The sequence below is a fragment of the Lontra canadensis genome, unplaced genomic scaffold (assembly GCF_010015895.1).
Source record: "Lontra canadensis isolate GAN:19392208 unplaced genomic scaffold, GSC_riverotter_1.0 scaffold112, whole genome shotgun sequence".
NCBI lineage: Eukaryota > Metazoa > Chordata > Mammalia > Carnivora > Mustelidae > Lontra > Lontra canadensis.
In genome coordinates, this window is record NW_022631106.1 from 1,060,445 (window position 1) to 1,079,879 (window position 19,435).

Here is a 19,435-nt window from a genome sequence, read left to right on the forward strand (position 1 = left end):
CATGATTTCAAGATGTTTTCAAAGAAAGAGACCATGAGTGGAATATATTCATATATAAATGTAGTATGAATTGTAGGAAAAGGCAATTCACAAACCTTTTCCTGACTTCTCTCCCATCTTTTCACCCCAACCCCCACCATTATGTTTTGTTCTTCTCTAAGCAACATTAACAGTTGTTTTCCCTTCTCTACCCAACATCTAACCACAGTTTTTATTAGTTTTAAGATTTTACTTATTTGACAGAGACACAGTGAGAGAGGGAACACAAGCAGGGGGAGTGGGAGAGGGAGAAGCAGGTTTCCCGCCCAGCAGGCAACCCAATGCAAGACTCGATCCCAGGACCCCGGGATCATGACCTGGGCCAAAGGCGGTTGCTTAACAACTGAGCCACCCAGCATCCCTAACCACAGTTTTTTTTTTTTTTTTTTTTTTTTATTTATTTATTTGACAGAGAGAGATCACAAGTAGGCAGAGAGGCGGGCAGAGAGAGAGGGGGAAGCAGACTCCCCGCTGAGCAGAGATGCAGGGCTCCATCCCAGGACCCTGAGATCATGACCGAGCGGAAGGCAGAGGCTTAACCCACTGAGCCACCCAGGCACCACCCTAAACACAGTTTTAATAATAGTAAATGAAGGGATGGATGAGTGAATCAGTTTAACAATTCATTCACTTATCCATCAGTGACACCTACTGGTGTCTATATCTTGAATGCTGATTATTACAAATATAATGAAGATTACAATAACAAACAGAAAAGGGAAGAGGCAGGAGAGACATGAAGTTATAAAATGTATTGAGTACTGTACCTCTTCAAGAAAAAAAAAAAAAGCCTTGCAGGAATTGAATATTAAAAGTGAAAAGAGCAGAACTGTAAGACACAGACCATGTTAAAACTGAGTTTGGAGACGAATGAACATGAACCCGACTGGTAGGGGAAGGCTCCAGAGCGGAGGTGGGAGCTGAATTGAGCAACTGCCCTTGACTCATGAAACTGGGATCCACACAGGCCATTAGCTAAACACATTCAAAAAACTATAGACTGTAGTCTGGCTGCTCACATTACACAAGTCTCCCTGTATAGAGGACATTTTCTATGGTGATCATTTCTGCCCTCCTAATAAGATTTAATTTATAATACTTTAATTGGCATTTTATATTAAGAGTAAATAAAATTGGACTTTGTTTAAAAAAAAAACTGTAGTTGGCATTTTACTTTCTTTACAGATTCATAGTCACTGTATGAGCAGAGGCAGCTAATCTTTCTGGAGTTTTTCCTGCCAGTGTTTACTCCAAAAATTAGCTCAAATCCTTTGCTTAGTCATCAAGTGGTTTGTTATTCTTTGTGAGTGATTAGGAGAATGGTTCTCAGGGTCCATGGTTCTCAAGGACCATGCCTGACATGGAGAAAATTAAATGAAAAGGGACTTCTTTTGATACAGCATTCTTTTTCAAAAAAGGGTAAAGTTTTAATGATAGAAACGGATCCTCCTGGAAGAATATTTCATTTTAGTAACTGCCATATATTCGCAGAACTTTCCAGAGTATTGAAATGAACCTCTCCATACTGATTGATGGCTCATCCTCTACTGTATGAAGGTAGAACAGAGGAAGTGGAGGATAAAGTGGGTCATTTTAGAAATATTATTACATGTAATAATAATATATTATTAATAATAATATATTACAAGTATTGCCAAGATCGGGCCTAAAGCAAACAGCCCTCGTCCTTCCAAGTTCAAGGAGAGGATTTAGTATAAAACACTTTGTCTTCTTTTTCTTGCAAGCTCCTATAAATTTGCTCCGTATGTGCTCAAAACATTTCTGAAAAAGCTCACACACCCTTTATCCTTTATAATTTCCCCTGATGTTCTGAGCGGCTTGACTAGCCCAATCCAGAGTCTATCAGGAGCATCTTCTATCTGCAGCTAAAAATGGCAGTGGGCGCGCACAACATGTGTGTGACTGCTGGGGCCATGCACAAGGTAAATGGAGGTGTGGGGCAGAGCTGAAGGTGCTGCAGGCTTGCAGGGAGCAGGCAGCAGGGGGCTGGAGGGCTGCAAGCTCTCAGAGCCAGGCATGGGGGCTGCAGCCTTAGTTGTGGGAGGCAGCAGTGAAGGCCTGGGAGAGAGCCCTGTGTGGAGGGGAATAGATCCTTGACTCTGCACATCCTTCTCTCTCTGAGGACTGAGCCTGGCCTAGGCTTGCCCCAGGCTCAATTCATTATCTTGTTATCTTTACAACTTTATTCCCACTGCTTACAAACACATTCTTTCCAATTTTCTTAGTTGCAATCCCCAGAAATGGGGATGGGCTCTCATTGAACCCATCTTTTAGTGCCAAGCTATCTGTAACAGCTAATTAATTGGTCCATGGGTAGCCTGTCTTCACTTGGGACAAAAGCTTTGGTCTGTGGTCACTAGTGTCTACAGAGACAGGGCATGCAATGTGGCTTTGGGGGTATGAGGGAGTGATCGAGATTCTGTGAACACGGGGAAGGTGACAGATCAGGCCTAAAGCAGCACGGATGGTGGGCTCCAGGAGTCCCCTGGGAAGCATCTCCTTCCACCTTTACTTTCCTAGGGCCAACTATGCCCTGCGGCCCGGGAAAGGGATAGGCCTCTTTCAGTCCACTCTGGAGCCCATTTGTTTTAGCCTGAGTTCTTTAAAACCTAAGCCTGGGCAAAACTCACTAAGATTTTATCTGGATATCAAAATGGACACTTGAGCAAAGGGAGCCATGGCGATGAGTAAATGTTCTATCCTAATGCAAAATATGCTCAACCTTATTAAAAAACAAGGAAAGGCTTAATTATTATTTCTGGCCTGTGAGGCAAAAATTTAAATATCCAGTGTTATGAAAATACATATAGGGAAAAATGTCTTCTGATGCACAGTGGAAATGTAGATCAAAAGCCTTGAAAACACCCACCAACCTATCAATTTCATTTGTAACATACATAGTACTCTTCATGTGAAATAAATATAGCCCTTGAATTTTCTTTGACTGATCTTCTTTCCTTTAAAGCACCCGTCCCGATGGGAGGAGAGAGGAAACTAAATTTAGTCCACCCGACTAAAACCCAGTTTAATTCAATATCTAAACTGACCATTTAGATACTCAGTCTACAAAGGTAATTGCCCAGGCTCTCATCAATTCTTCTACTTCAACATAAGTTTAGGTACATAAGGGATGGGAGGGCTAACATATCCTATGGCAGTAGGGAAAAGGCTCTCTGGAGTTCACCTACAGTACAATCCCATTTCCACTATTAAAACAAAAGTGAAAGGGACATCTGTGTAGCTCAGTTGGTTAAGTGTCTGCCTTCATCTCAGGTCATGATCCCAGGATCCTGGGATCAAGCCCTGCATTAGGCTCCCTGCCCAGTGAGGAGTCTGCTTCTCTCTCCCACCCCCCCGCTCTCTGACCCTCTCCCCACTTGTGTTCTCTCTCTCAAATAAATAAATAAAATCTTTTAAAAAAATAAAATAAAAGTGCACATGTGTCAAAGTGTGTCAAAGAAAAAAAGTCGGGAAAGATATAAAGCAAAGTCTTAGCTTTGAATTATCTGTGGGAGGTAAAATTGCGCTGGGCTACAACTGTCTTTTACATTTGTGTTTTGGTTTAATTTTATAAGTAGTGTGCCTTAATTTCATAATCAGAAAAAAACAATAATGATGTTTCATTCTGATTAAAAACCAGTCGAACAGGATGTTAAGTAGGGTTTTGATTGAAATGTCAAGATATGATAGTTATTGAGCATCAAAGCAAGGTGTGAGCAGACCACAAAGATCTCAAAGGCCATCTTCAAAATCTGGTTAGCTGTGTCTTGGTCCTCGACCCAGGGCGTTCCTCACTCAGAGAGGGGAAATACAAGAGTCAGAAGAGGGGAGATTCAGGGAGGATTTTGTGAGGAGGACTTCCCTAGGAAAATGTGCAGGGTCATCTGTGCCCCCCACCACCCTCCAGTCTTGTGAGAGAGCCTTCAAGGGGAGGGACCACTCAGGCAGCTTGAGGTGTGGTCACTGCAGGAAGACATAGACAATGGCCTGGTGCTGGCTGGTTCTGGAAGACTAAGTAGCCTTGGCTGAGAGAAAATGGCCTGGGTGAAAACTGCTCAACTCTCTACATGCAGGTCAAATGAGACAGAAGTCCTGGGGACCAGGTAAGGAGGAGGCAGGGGTGGAGCCCAACCAAGAGTGGCCAGTGAGGACAAGGGGTCCCAGCAGTGAAAGGCTGGGTGACAGGTGCTACAATTGAGGCTGTAAGGAGTGAGGCGGGGGTCAGGGGATCCCTGCTGAAGATGAAGGAACTGGGTCAGAGAAGCCCAGCAGAGGAGTCTCCCAGGACCTCAGGGAAACCCCCCAAGATCAGCTTTCAATGTCTGCCAGGGACCTATGGTCTACGGGTCCCAAGGTATAGGCCCCACAAAGCCATTTCACCAGGACTATCCCCCTTCCCTCTCCTCCTTTCCCCACTTCAACCTTAAAGGCCAGAAATGGAGGTTCCTGGTTGGTTAAGCATCTGCCTTCGGCTCAGGTCATGATCCCAGGGTCCTGGGACTGAATGCAGCACTGGGCTTCCTGCTCCGCGGGAAGCCTGCTTCTCCCTCTCCCTCTGCTGCTCCCTCTGTTAGTGCTCTCTCTCTCGCTTGCTCACTCTCCCTCTCTTAAATAAAAGAAATCTTTAAAAAAAGGAGGGGGGAGGGGGAAAGGGGGAAGGGGGGAGGGGAAAGGGCCAGAAATAGCAGCAAGAGGAAGAAGAAGTAAGAGGAGAAGCTAAACACAGCTCCATCCCAGCTGCCCACAGCCCTCCTGACATAGGCCCTAGCTTTGGGGGAGTAGGAGAGAAATCTTATCTTTGAGTGAAGATTTAAATATTGGTTAGTATATTGGGCTGGACCCTTTTAATTATTTAATTAAGGCTGCATTTATGACTTAAAGTGACCCCCCAATGTTTACCTAAGGGTGCCAAGAAAAATTTATGAGCTTGGCAGGATTTTTATATACCATCTTGGAAAAGACCATCCTATCCCTCACTGGAAGGGATTAAAAGCAGTGGAAGACAAAAATAAAGTGGCTTTGGTGGATACAACTCATAAATCCTGCATATTCAGCATACTGGTTGTACAACATTCCTTTTTTAAAAGCCATTCTGCCTTGAGTTTCTAGATACCCTATAGCAGCGCCACCCAGATGTTGGCTAGGAGCTCCTCATTCCTTGGAGGTCTGGGTGTAATGGGATTAGACCCAGCCAATTCCACAGCCCAGAAAAGTTGAGCTTGCCCAGTAACTTGTGCTCATTCTCAGAGACTCACCCCCCTGAGTTCTCCCCAGCCTCTTTTTTCTGAGTCTGTCTTGCTTGCCACTTTTCTCCCCATCAGCCTGGATACAGAAATGAGCATCTCTTAGCATTCCCTCTTCAGGAGACTCTCCTCACACAAAGAACATTTGTGAGTTGTGGAGACTTTCCCGAAGGTCTTCCATCTTCTCAGAGTGGGTTCAGGGTTAGGTGGTCAGGGAGGCTGTTTTAGTTAAAGTTCATCATAATTACTGAGTGCTGTTATTCAGGTACAGTGTGAAATGCCGGAGATACAGAGTAGATGATATCTACCATCCTCAAGATACTTTCAGGAGAGAAGGTAAGAGAATACAGTAAGTCTGGTTAGAGCTCGGGTTGCTGTGGAAGCACATGGTGACAGGCGCATGCGAACAGGCCTGTGGTGAGGATGTGGGAAGTCAAGGAAGACTTCTCTCTGTGATAAAATGGCAGATTATTTAAAGAATCAAATAGAACTTGAGAATGGAGAAATACAGTAAGAGATGTTAAAAACTCAAGAGATGGGTTCAACAGTTTAGATGCATGAGAAGAGAGAGTCAATGATTTAGAAAATCTGGCAGAGGATGGGGCATGTGGGTGGTTCAGTTGGTTGAGTGTCCCACTTTTGATTTCAGCTCAGGTCATGACCTCGCTTCTGGCTCTGTGCTCGGTGGGTAGTCTGCTTGAGGAATCTCTTCCTCTCCTTCTGTTCCTCCCCCTGCTCATGTGCTCTTTCTCTAAAATAAATAAATCTTAAAAAGAAAGGTAAAGAAAATATGGCTAAGGCAATGATCTAAAATGAAGAGCGACAACACAGAAAATCCAAAAGCAAGGGTAAGAGATACAGAGAATACAGTGAGAAGATCTTACTTTTATTTAGTTGGAGTCCCAGAAAAGAGAATGAGCTGAGACAATATTTGAAGAGATAAAATAATTTTCCACAGCTGATGAAAGACTTTAAGTTCAGAATCACAAAGAACAACGAATCCCATGCAAAACTAATCATAGGAAATCTACTCTTGACACATTAAAATAAATCTGCAGAAAACAAAAGGAAAAGAAACAAGATTAAAGACAGGCAGAGGAGGAAAAATATTGTTTTCAAAGAAGCAACAGCTAGACAGACAGTGACTTCTCAACAGCAACAGTGGAAACCAGAAAGCAGTGCAGTATCTTAAAAGGCTAAAAGTAAACTGCTAGTCGAAAATTCTACATCCAGCTAAAATCTTCACATACAAACATAAGAAGACATCTTTGGACAGAAAGAAAGAAAGAAAGAAAGAAAGAAAGAAAGAAAGGAAGGAAGAAAGAGTGATATATTCATTAGCATGAAACATTGTTTTAATTTTCTGTTCCTATGTAATAAATTACTACAAACTTAGCAGCTTAAAACAATACCCATTTATTTTTCTGTTGTGTAAATCAGAAGTCCATGTAGGATCAAGTAGGCTCACTGCTCAGAGTCTCATAAGGCTGAAATCAAGGTTTTGGTAGGGCTCGGGTCTCATCTGAGGCTTGAGATCCTCTTCCCAAGATCTGTGGTCAAAACTGAGGTCAAAAAGAAGTCTAAGACTTAAAATTATATAAAATATATTCTCTGATACAATGAAATTACGAGAAAAAAAACTAACTTAGAAAACTCCACATTTATTTGGAAATTAAGAAATACTTCTAAATAACACAGGTCAAATAAAGTATTACAAAGGAAATTAGAAAATATTTTGAACCAAATGTTAACAAAGTTTTTAATGTATCAATTCCCATGGGATATAGGTGACAAAAGGGAGATTTACAGCCTTAAATGTATATATATTACAAGGTAAGAAAGATCTAAAATGCATGAGCTAAGATTCAATCTCAAAAAGTTAGAAAAAGAAGACATGGGATACTATATTACTATTCACAAAGATTCACAAACCCAACTCTGGGCATCAACATCAAGCTTAGCTCTATTTCTTGTTCTAGTCAATGGAATTCATACAGGACTGTGATGTGTCACATCTAGACAAAAGTTTTAAGATTTAACATCTAGTTCACCATACTGTCTCTTTTCCCTCAGGCATGATGACTGTCAGTGTTCTGGAAAGTGGCTGTTCTGACAGCTCAAGCCCCAAGGTAGAGACAATGTGGAGAAGAAGCCAGCCAACCTGGACAGAACAGTTAGAATGACTGAGAAATAAACTATGTTATAGAAATGCCCGAGGTTTTTTGTTTTTGTTTTTGTTTTTTTCTGGATTGTTTGTTATTGCAACATAACCGAACCTGTTCTGACTCTTATAGAAGTCCAAAGGAAGGGGCACCTGCGTGGCACAGTTAAGCATCTGACTCTTGGTTTCAGCTCAGGTTGTGATCTCAGGGTTGTAGGATCAAGCCCTACATCAGGCTCTGCACTCTGCATGGAGTCTGCTTAGCTTTATCTCTCCCCTCTCCTTCTGCTCCTTCCCTCTGTGTGTGCTCTCTCTCTCTCTCTCTAATAAATAAATAAATCTTAACAACAACAAAAAAGTACCAAAGAAACCCAAATATAGTAAAATAAATGAAATAAAAAGGATAATAGCATTAAAGAAATGGAAAAGAATGTGCCATAGAAAAGATCAACAAAACCAAAGTCTGGGTCTTTGAAGAGACCAATAAAATTGATAAATCCTTGGAAATTATCAAGAAAATTAAAAAGAGAAAAAAACTAAAGAGAGAGAATGTACAAATAACCAGAGCCAGGAATGAAAAAAGCAGATACCACTATACATTCTATAAGCACTAAAAAGATAAGAGGATTTTATGAATAATTTTTGTTTAAAATATGAGAAGTTAGATGGAATGAATATAGTTCTAGAAAAATACAACTTACTTAAAATTGATCTAGGAAGAAACAGAAACTTTAAGTCCTATAATTTTTAAATAGGTTGAATCAGTACTTTAAAAACTTTGAATAGCTAAGGGGAAAATAATGCTTACTGTATACAAACACTTTGGAGGATAGCAAACAAATAGTATACATGCCAATTCATTTATATGGATAGCTTAACTATGATACCAAAAGCCAGTGAAGGTAGTTTCAGAAGAGAAATTTAGCCAAATCTCACTCTCGAACACAGATACAAAAATTCTAAGTAAAATATTGTATCAAGCAACATATAAAAAGGAAAATATGTTATAACCAATGTGGCGGACAGTATGACGGCTCCCAAAGATGTTTACATCCTAATCCTCAAAACCTGTGAAAATGTCATCATACGTGCAAAAGGGACTTCGAAAACGTGACTGAATTAAGGCCTCTCACATGGGCAGATTATCCTGAATAGAGCCCAATTAAGAAGCTTTTCTTAATTTCCATAAGAGTGCTCATAAGAGGGAAGCAGGAGGGTCAGAGTTGGAGAGTGGTGTCCATGGAAGCAGAGATTGGAGTGATTCACTCTGAAGATGGAGGAAGGGACCACCAGGCAAGGAATGCAGCTGGTCTCTAGAAACAGGGAAAGGCAAGGAAACATACTCTCCCCTAGAGCTCTAGGAAAACCACAGCTCTGCCAATACCTTGATTTAGCCCTCAAGACCCACTTTGGACTTCTGACCTCAAGAATGGTAAGATAATTAAGGTGTGGTATTTAAAGATACTATGTATTTGGGAATTTGTTACAGAAGCAACAGGAAACAGATACAACTAAGTTGATCTTATTCTAGAAATACAAGGATGCTTCAACACTGGAAAATCAAAAGCGTTCTTCATATAAGTAAATTTGAAGGAGAAAAATGATATGACTGCTCAATAAATAGAAAAATAATTCATAAAATTCAACTTCAATCATCATTAAAAAAAAAAAACAACATAAAACTTTTAACCAACTAGTATTAAAAGGATTTTTCTAAATCGGATATCCTTTATCAGACGATGGAGTAAAATCAACACATTGTACACCAAAAGTTTTATAACACTGTATGTCATTATACTTCAATAAGAAAGAAAGAGAGAAGGGGCACCTGGGTGGTTCAGTCCTTAAGCATCGGCCTTAGGCTCAGGTCAAGATCCCAGAGTCCTGGGATCGAACCCAGCATCGGGCTTCCTGCTCAGCGGGAAGTCTGCTTCTCCCTCTCTATCTGCCCCTGATTGTCCTCCCTCTCTTGGAGAACATTTATGTCAAATAAATAAATAAATAAAATCTTAAAAAAAAAATAAAAAAGAGAGGGAAAGAAAGAAAGAGGGAGGGAAGAGGGAAGCTGGGAATAAGCAATGAAAGTAATTACCATAAAAGAACAAAAGTAACTGTCAAAGAAAGCAATGGAGTAATTACCATAAAAAGCCAGCAGTTACATTTAGAAAGAACAGGGTTGTATTTGGGAAGGGATATACTGGGGGCCCTCTGGGATGCTGGTAAAACCCTACTTTTTTCCAGATGGTAGTTAATGGAAGTGCTTCATAATAATTATGCTTTATCTACTTTCCTTCAACTGTGTTATTTTTCGCAACAAAAATGTTTTTAAAAAGGTAGAAAAGAAAGTAAGGGGGCACCTGGCTGGCTTAGCAGGTGGAGCATGTGACTCCTGATCTCAGGGTTGTGAGTTTGAGCCCAGGGTTGGGCGCAGAGATTACTAAACAAACAAACAAACAAATAAACAACTTTTTAAAAAAGAAAGAAGGATTTGAATAGGAGATAGAGCAAAGCTACATTTTAAGGCCCAGAACTGCTATAATTGTTGAAGGGCATACACTCAGGTTGGTTTTAGGAGTGGTGGAACTTAAAATTAGACCAGCTAACATGAGCTGAAAGGCTCTGAGGGCTCCTGGGTTGGGCTGACTTCTCACCTCCAAGATAGCAGTATCCAGGCAGAGAACCAGCACGGGCAAAGGCTAGGAGAAAGTATGGGGCCCCACTCTGGGGTGGGTACCCATTGTGGCAGTCCTGCAAAAAGACACAGAAGGCACCGAGGAGAAGCAGGAGTCATCTGGGACCCCAGGGAACAGAAGGGACCCAGGGGGTGGGAGGGAAGTCGGTGCACGGAGAAGGTGCTAGTATTGCAATCATGCAATGGAGAAGGGGCAGGGCTAGAAGACATCCCAGGGCTCTCCTCTCCCAGGCCTGAGAAAACTTCTTAATATTCTAGGATTCTAAAATTAATATCATAAATAATCACCGAGTACCCATTATGCCAAGCATAAAGAAATCATGGTTTTTGAAGCTCGCCTTTAATTTTTTTAATTTTAATTTCAATTTTTTAAAGATTTCATTTATTTATTTGACAGAGAGATAGAGAGCACAAGTAGGCAGAGCAGCAGGCAGAGGGAGAGGGAGAAGCAGGCTCCTTGCTGAGCAGGGAGCCTGATGTGGGACCTGATCCCAGGACCCCAGGATCATGACCTGAGCTGAAGGCAGCCGCTTAACCAACTGACCCACCCAGGCACCCCTGAAGCTCGCCTTTATAAGGGCCTTTCCCCTCTCCTAATGGTTACCTGCACTTTTCTGGCAGCTGTCAAAGGGAAAGACTGACCCTACAGCCAGCAGAGCTTTCATGGCAACATCCTAGGAGGGCTGGTTTGGCTGGTCAGTCTACAGTACTAATCATTAAGATGTGAGAGAGCATGGGCCAGAAATGCCATGAGCCAACAACCATCATCATAAGTGAAAACCAATTTCCAAGTGGAAGGACTGTGCGCCATGGGACTACGGAAGGCAGGGCAGGCTCTCCATCCCACAACCAGATGATCTGAGTCCATGAAAGGGCTGATAGCTATGAAGAAAAGTTTTCATTATATTCAAATTTAGGGTTTTCAGGGTTCCTGTTGGGAACACAGGGCTCTGGGGTCTCCTGAATAGCAAATACAAGAGTCTGAGAGAAGAGGGAAGTAGGAGTAGGGAGGGGATGTCTCCACCTCTGGATGGTCTAATTACGCCCAGCACTATCACAATGAGTATAAATCAGAGCGATCTGATGAAGTGAGGGAATGTGGGAACAATCACACAGAATACTTCTTTACATCAGTACCCAGGAAGAATCCAAACCACCTGCACTCGGCCTGCTGTTGACATTGACATGAGTTTTTGAGTGTAGGAAACGCTTGCCTGGGGTGAGAAAAGCTGTAAACAGCTATTGTTTTTTGCAGAAATTTCAAGAAGTAACCTTTTTTTTTTTTTTTAAAGTAATCTCGACACCCAATGTGGGGCTTGAACTCATAACCCCAAGATCAAGAGTTGCAAATTCTACCAACTGAGCCAGTCAGGTGCCCCTCAAGAAGTAACCTAACTTTTCTTTTCTTTTTCAAGATTTTATTTATTTATTTGAGATAGAGTAGGGGAGAGAGCAAGCAGGGGGGAGAAGCAGAGGGAGAGGGAGAAGCGGGCTCCACGCTGAGCAGGAGGACCCTGGGATCATGACCTGAGTCAAAGGCAGATGCTTAACCAGAGGGAACCACCCAGGTACCCCAAGAAGCAACCTTTTTGAAGAACTTGGCAACTTTTCAATAGACTACATCTAACCAATCCCAATACCCAGCTATTGTATTGTGATTCTTGCTGAGTCCCAGTCAAGCCCCTCATTGGGACTTAAAATAGACCCAATGCTTCATAAATATCCAGATGTGGCCCTCCCAATCTAGATGCTACTATGACTAGGCACAGTCATGTTTTCCCTTCCTGCGATCAGAACAAACTCAGCTTTGCACTCTCACAAAGTTGTTTTGTCACTGTTTTCAGGAAGCAGCATTCGACTATGAGCCCCAGTGAGACCTCCCTGCCATTGTGGTCAAGACCCTGACTCAGAAAGGGTGCTCCTCTCAGGCCCTCAAGCCCCTCAGGGGTCTTTTATAGACCACGCCAGCGAGAGATGTAAGTCTTGTCTTGGGCCCGAGCTCCCCAAATACAGGGTCTATTTGTCTCCAGTAACAGGGAAACCCTTTCAGGAATCCTTCAATCATTTGAGCATATTGGAAAATCTTTTCTTCGCAGTCGATCTCTGCCTTATTACAAACAACATGACTCCTTGTCTATTTCCATCCTGCTCATTTTTGATTATGCCTCTGTAAGAGGCAGGGTGACAGGGGCAAGAACAGATATGAATCCCAATAAGTATGTCCCTAACGTGGCCCAGGGACAAATTTTGTCTTGGGCCATTTATGAGAACTTTCTTCAGACTGTTTTGAGGTTCAGCAAAGAACTCCCCACATATTCTATCTGCTAGGAAGTATAAATTCATCAGAGCCCCAGTTGGAGAAGGCCTAGTGTGAGGTTGAGGATACTTACTTGTGTATCCTGTGGCTCACAGGATACACAAGTAAGTCTTGACTGACCATTGCCAGGTTCTCATGGCTCTGTCTCAGTAGAAAACTCAGCCCATGCCTTCCTCGGGCCAGACTTCTGCTTCTTACATGTATTTATGCTACACCCAAATTTGTGCACTTGTCTTTCCAAATAACATCATTTCACCTAGGATAATTTAGAATTACAGTGGCCACCACGAGGAAGTTTCAATATGAACAAAGTTATTTACTTGGGAGGTGCCTTAGAATGTAAAGGCAATGTAATTCCAAGCACCTAACGGTCTTCATTATTTTTTATCAGCATAAGGAAGCATCTAAAAGAAACTGGATTGCAACATTACTTCCTCAACGGATTGCTTGGCCAAAGCAAAAGAAAAATATGAACAAGTTAAATCTTTTGTTTTCCCCCCAAACCCCAACTCAAGCCTACTATCCTCTTCCCCCATGCTGTGCCCTTCCATCTCTTGCTACCCCTCTAACTCTTCCTCTGACCCACTCTCCCTCCTTCCTGGCCAGCCAGGTACCCCAAAGCTCACTTACCTCTTTAAAGTAAACCTCCAGTGGAACAGAGAAAACTGTTGGATGGTGGATTCTAAGCTCTGATTTCATTCTCAGCTGAAAGCCATTGCCAGAGACTATGCAGGGCCTAAACAAGAGAGAAACATTGCAGAGGAATTTAGAATAATTTGAGGAACGTATAGCCCAGAGCAGCCACATATATTTCAGGTAACTCCTATGTGAGTATGACCCTTAGATGGAAGAAGTTCAATGAAAAAATCAGAATGGGAAGATCCCTAGTGGTGACTAAAAAGGCCTTCAAGTGCACAGGGAACCGAAGGGGTTTAGAAAAGCTATAGAGTTCTCAGGCTCTTTTGGAGGCTATCCTCTGTCTTTCCTGGGAAAATAGACTGTGCTCTGATTCAGTTGTTCAAGCCAAAAAAGGGGACGTGTGATGGAGACCTCAGGGATAGGTTAATACCTATAGACAGCACGCAGGAGTTGATCCTGGAGCAGACGTGATCCTGGTTGCTCTCTTATCCTTTTGCGAATGCACTTGAACCAGAAATAGAGGAGCGTTAACATGTAAGCAAAAACTAGAATGGGAAAGAGCCCCGTGGCCAGACCTCCAAAACCCTGCTGAATATTTTGAAAGAGTTCTAAAACTAAGAAATGAACAATGGAGGTATCAGTGAAGGTGTTCAGTTTCTCTACTCTTAAACCCACAAGGAAACCTTTCTCTGAAAATTAAAGGAAACCTTACAGATGTTTTACTGATATGGACACAAAAATACCAATCTTAAGCCTGACCACTACTACACCACCTTTTCCTTGCAGTCTTCAAACTACTCCAGTCACACATTTATCCTCACCATACCTTCCCCAGGCCCGCCTGCCCCATAACCATCAGCCTCAAACCTTTAACCAAGGAACACCATACTCATTAACTTAATAGCAAGGGATTTACTGTGTGAATGGAACTGCCATATTAAATATTTCCCCCGATGGTCTCTTCCTTCTGGTCTGGTCCCAGAGGACGGCCCTATTCATAATAAGATCCTGGCTCATTCAGTTAATGATTTATCAGTACTTCTGTGTGTAAATCAAGCAGATTAAAGCTCTTTTATCAGTAAAAATTATGATATTCTACTGGAGCTAAACCCATCAAGGTTAATCTCTACCCAAACTTGCATAATAGCCTCTAAAACAAGGTGAGAAAAGAAGGGATAAAACTAATAACCAAAAGCCATAAAGAGAAAGGAGTCTCATACCTTGTTCCAGTCTTCGTGACACTCTTATCCTCTCAGTTGAAAAACCCAGTGGACAGGAAGATAGATTCATTTAGGACCCCAGGGCTAGGATCAAACTCAAATAATATTCTATCTTCAGGGACTACAGAGATATGTGTTTTACAGTTGTAGATTTGTGTCGTACTTTCTTTGGTGTCTCTTTATTTTTTAATTTAATGTATTTATTTGACAGAGAGAGAGAGAGAGATCACAAGTAGGCAGAGAGGCAGGCAGAGGGAGAGGGGGAAGCAGGCTTCCTGCTGGGCAGAAAGCCAGATGTGGGGCTCAATCCCAAGACCCTGAGATCATGACCTGAGCCAAAGAGGCTTAACCCACTGAGCCACCCAGGCATCCTGTCTCTTTATCTTTTTAAACATTTTATTTTTAAAAAAAATTATTTTTTAAGTAATCTCTACACTCAACATGAGGCTTGAACTCACAACCCCAAGATCAAGAGTCTCACACTCCACCCACCAAGCCAGCCAGGTGCCCCTCTTTGGTGTCTCTTTAAATCACAAAAGTTAATACTTGTCTTCACTAGGGAAAATCAACAATAGTACCTGGGAGACCACTATGCCTCAGTTTACTCAGTTTACAAGACAAGACATCCCATGGAGGAAAATCCCTTACTCCAGACAATGAGCTGTGCAAAGTGTGTCTGGCCAATAACAAAGACAATTATGAGGCTCCTTAGGCCACTGCAGGCAGAACATTCCTAACTTCTCTGAAAAGGGCACTCCATTAATTTGACCTACTCACGTCCTTGCTAACCAAACCTTTTCCCTGGGAACCCGAACATAAACAGACATTTTCTGAATTCAGATTAGCTCTTCAGTACCCTCCCATTCTGGGCCTAAATGTCATAAACCTTCAACCTATAAGCACATGAGAGAGATCTCTCCAAGCCCTTAACTTCGTTAGAATCGAGACCCGCTTCTCTTGTGATCCAGTGGCAAGAGCCTCCCCACCTTGTTGAGGGGTAGCATCTGAACTAGTAGAGTCTTTTGTCAGCTTGGCTGGTCCTTCATTCACTACCATCTTCATTGCTTCCTAAAATTAGTTACACGTTTCTTGGTAAGTCGATTTACCTCCTGTGAACTCCAAGACTTTCTCCGAGGTGCTAAGACTGTCAGGCAGTCTTAGCTGTGCTAAGACTATCAGTCAGTCACTCTGTTAAGCAATCAACCCAGCTTCTCCTGATCAACAAGTTATTTTGGTAGCCATTTTGCAGCTCACAAAGCACGACAATCTTTATCAGAATTTGTCCCAAACTCTCATCCGAGAGATTTCAGATTATTAAAAAATAAAAACTAGCACCACACTTTTCACATGCCTTGTATTTTGGCTAATATTACTAATACAATCATGGTTGCTCTTTGCTCTCATTCCTACAGGCTCTACGCCCCTGAAAAATGCTGGTCACTAGCAGGCTGGGGGCTTATCTCTGCTGGAAAAGAACTACAAAGGGACCAGAAATGTGACTGCACTGTTGAGGACCAGCTCATTGGAAGATCTAACCATGATATTGTGTTCCTCTCTCCCATGCCCCATACTCACACAAATCTTGGTGCATGAATCAAAGGAAAAAGCCGCAATTCTTCAGTTAGTTTCTCAGAGTCCTGCAACCTGGGAGCAGGGTTGGCAAAGGAAGAGGGAGAAAAAAGGGAGGAGGGGAGGTTTGCTTATTTCTATCAGGGTTGCTTTCCCCTCCTCAACTCTGCTGTCCCCTGCCTGCCCCAGGGCTGACTCTGGGGCATGTCAGAACTGAGGCAGGGTATTCTTAGGGTACCCTCATCCAAAGGACATGCACAGCTCTCTCCAACGGAAAGCTGGTTCTGGTGACAAGAAAGGGCAGCCAAAGGCTAACCAGATGCCAGTTAGAGGAGTTGACAGAAATAGGCATGGTGTTTGTGTAAATGGAGTAAACCAGCCCTAAATTCCAACTGCTAGGGCTGTCCCTGTTTTCCTTTGTCTATTTTCGGGCCCCTGGGCGTTCAGAACAGACTCCAGGTGCTCAGAGCAGCAGTTAAGTCAGAAAACGCTGTGCCCCAGCAAGGAATGGAGCTGCATTTGGAACCTGGATTGGAGGGTGTCCAACCAACAGGGCTTTGGGGTGGGGAGCAGAAGATTGGCCTTCAACAGGTAATCCTAGATAGCAAAGAGCTGAGGGGATGACTAAATCGCCAGGACCCTGGGATCTGCTGGACAGAAACCTTACCACAGTTAGAGAAGTCCTGAAGTGCGAAATATTGGAGTCTCCTGACACCAAAAGTGGTCAAGCCTACTCCCGGGGTCATGCGTCAGAGAGTGGCGAAGCTCTCCACCTTCAGCGGGAAGGTGGACTCCTAACTCTTAGACGAGTCTGTACTATACTTAAAAGCTTGCCCTGACTTTCACTTTGGAGTCTTCGGTCTGCACTATGCAATATGTCTGTCACTTACATACAGGGAGCTTTTTGGTGTCGCTGTGATTTCTTGCATCATGGCCTCAATCCTCACACTGTACGGCAAGCAGCCCCGGAGGCGGGCCCCTCCTAACCAGTCCCTTCTCCTTCAGGCCACCCTGTAATCCCTCGAACTCCTTAGTACCCCACGGGCGCCAGGCTAAGCCCTGCCGCGAGTTTTGATCACAGAGCAGAATTAAGAAAGAAATACCAAGCTGGAAAACAGCTTAACGCCTTTAAGAACTCCAGGGTAACGGGAGTCCGCAGAGGACAGGCCAGCCAGGTCGTGCGGGGTAATCAGGTTGGAAAGAGGAACTCCGCTGTTAAAAAAGAAAATGAAAAGTCTCTCAGAGTGTAGACACCCAGAGAGTCGACGAACTCCGAACCGCCTGTTGCGCTCTGCCCGCGTCTCCAGCGGGAGCATCCCCGGGAACCCGGAGGGGAGCGGAGGTGGCGCGCAGGGCAGCGCGTCCCAGCAAGGCCAGCTCCCGGGGAGGCTCACTCTCGCAGGCGGGGGCGACGGGCCGGCCGGATTTGTGACGTGCCAGGGGCAGCGCCGGTGACGAGGCCACCACACAAAGCCGGGGCGGGGGTCCCCAGGCCAAGGGCCCCGATGGGATGGGGAGGGGGCGGGGAGCGAGGCGCCCCTGGGCGCCGGGGCCCCGCGCAGTATTAAAGTGAGCGCCGAGTCGGCGGCGGCGGGGGCCTGGCGCTGGCGGCGGGGCGGCCGCGAGCGCTCGTCGCGCGCCTGGCTGCTGTGGCCGCGCTGGCCGCCGGCGCGCCCGGCTCGCCGAGGCCGCGCCACGCCCCCGCGGAGGTGGAGCAGCGGCCAGGGGCGGGTCCGCAGCTGGCGGCGCCCGGGCCCGGGGCGGGGGCTGTGGCAGCAGCTGCAGCAGCGGCGGCGGCAGCAGCGCCAGGAGCTGCTGCAGCGGAGGCGGAGGCTGCTCCTGGACGCGTCCGGGCCGCGCAGCCGGAGCCCCAGCCCGGAGGCACCGGGCGGTGCGCTGGGTGCTGCTGCTGCTGCCACCGCCCGCCGGCCGCCGCCAGGGCCCCCGCTGCCGCCTGGGCCCCGGCCGCCTCCCGCGCCCCCGCCGTCCCCGCCCGCGTGTGCGCCCCAGCCGGGACGCCGCCCCCGGCCGGGTCTCCACTTCTCGGCCGCGCCTCCCATGACAGCGCCCGCGCGAAGATGGCTGCGAAGGGCGCGCACGGCTCCCACCTGAAGGTGGAGAGCGAGCTGGAGCGCTGCCGCGCCGAGGGCCACTGGGACCGCATGCCCGAGCTGGTCCGGCAGCTGCAGACGCTCGTTGTGCCCGGCGGCGGAGGCAACCGGCGAACCAGCCCGAGCGCCGCGATCACCTCGCTGGACACCGGTGAGTGAGGGAGGAGGCTGGCTCCCGAGCGCCCTGCGCGCAAAGCGCGCCGCCTCCTCCAGGAAGCGGGCCCGACTGCTCCCCGGGCGCGACGGCCGCCTTCGGTATTACCCTTCCTGTAGTGCTGGTTTTAGGAGCAACCAGAGTAACGAGGAAGGTTCTTACGCCGCAGGAGAAAAACCACATGCAGGTTTGGGCGCTTTGGGGGAGAGAGAGAAACGGCTCTCGCTCCCTGCCCTTTGGGATCATGTGGGCAGCTCCGCCTGCTGTGAAATGGTGGTATCTGCACGGATCAGCTCTGAGCAAGAGCTGGACTCCTAACGCCGTCCCTCCACCCCGCACCCGGTCCCTAAACTCCTTCAGGTGAAGGCTGTCTGTCTCTCTTCTTGGCCTCACCTCCTGCCCCAACCTCCGAGTCCAGTTGACAACAGTGCTCTGTCCACAGCAGACAGGGCTGCGTTGGCGAGAGTGCCAGGGTGGGGTGGTGCAGTGGGGAAGAGGCCGGCTAAGCCTCAGTTTCCTCATCTGCGGTCGGGCTCGGGACCCATCTAGCCCTGGCACTCGGTGACTTTGGCAGTAGGGCTGGTTTGGCTGGGCTGGGCTCTTACTCTGGGGCGGGAAAGCACCCCGATGTGGCAGTCAGGGGGTAATACCCCGCCCCAGTCTCCAGCCTCAAATCCTGTTCCTGGTGCCCACAGCTCAGGCTGGAGCGCCCTCCCCCTGCCCTCTTCGTGCACCACCACTTTAGAGCCTTGTGGAAGGAATCAGGGAGTCAATGAATGCAGATATGAAGAGGTTTAAAGACTGCCCAGCCTGTGGAATAATAATAATAGTAGTAGTAGTCATAGCTAACACTTACCCAGCACTCACTGTGTGCCAGGCACTGTCCTACTAAGCATTTCAGTCAACTCATTAATTCTTCCCAACAACCCCATGAAGAAGGCACTCTTGTTTGCCTCACTTACAGATAATGGAGACAGAGGCTCTGAGAAGTTAAATAACTTGATCATCTAGTCAATAAGTGGTAGAAGCAGGATTCGAATCCAGGCTTCTGAGTATATCCTTTTAACCACTGGCACTGTAACCTCTTAATGATGTGTAGCACAAAGTCCCAGTGGGAGGAGTTGCCAAAAGGGATGGGGAAGCAGCGAGGTCACTAGAGGGCAATTGTGTGGTAGATGGTGGAGCTCAGAGGAAAAGGAATTTTGGGGAAGCAGCAGAATGTGTGCTGGCCTCAGGCTGGGGTTGGGAAGGGCAAAGTGTGTTTGCCCA

General features: G+C 45.6%; 1 protein-coding gene and 2 long non-coding RNA genes across 6 annotated transcripts in view; 1 reads left to right on the forward strand and 2 right to left on the reverse strand.

The window, feature by feature from the left end:
• Window positions 1–6,696: 6,696 nt before the first annotated feature.
• LOC116856761 lies at window positions 6,697–13,139 on the reverse strand. The gene is made up of 3 exons (XR_004380620.1): window positions 13,104–13,139; window positions 10,116–10,212; window positions 6,697–6,865 (listed from the first exon to the last, which is right to left on the reverse strand). It is a non-coding gene; the product is annotated as an uncharacterized LOC116856761 (long non-coding RNA).
• A 6-nt stretch (window positions 13,140–13,145) lies between these two features.
• On the reverse strand, window positions 13,146–18,097 carry LOC116856760. 3 transcript variants are annotated; one of them, XR_004380619.1, is made up of 5 exons: window positions 18,010–18,097; window positions 17,005–17,113; window positions 15,908–15,976; window positions 13,543–13,616; window positions 13,146–13,209 (listed from the first exon to the last, which is right to left on the reverse strand). It is a non-coding gene; the product is annotated as an uncharacterized LOC116856760 (long non-coding RNA). The 3 variants fall into 3 exon arrangements; XR_004380618.1 differs by lacking the exon at window positions 18,010–18,097 and adding an exon at window positions 17,296–17,515; XR_004380617.1 differs by lacking the exon at window positions 18,010–18,097 and having other exon boundaries at window positions 17,005–17,289.
• Window positions 17,700–19,435, forward strand: part of TTC7A (tetratricopeptide repeat domain 7A) — a 114,465-nt gene continuing 112,729 nt past the window's right edge. The window contains exon 1 of one of the 2 annotated variants that reach the window (XM_032840300.1): window positions 17,700–18,163. In XM_032840300.1, the coding sequence (XP_032696191.1) occupies window positions 17,980–18,163 (184 nt within the window). In that variant the 5' untranslated portion in view covers window positions 17,700–17,979. The remainder of the gene's footprint in view (window positions 18,164–19,435) is intronic. The other variant, XM_032840302.1, reaches the window with a different exon arrangement.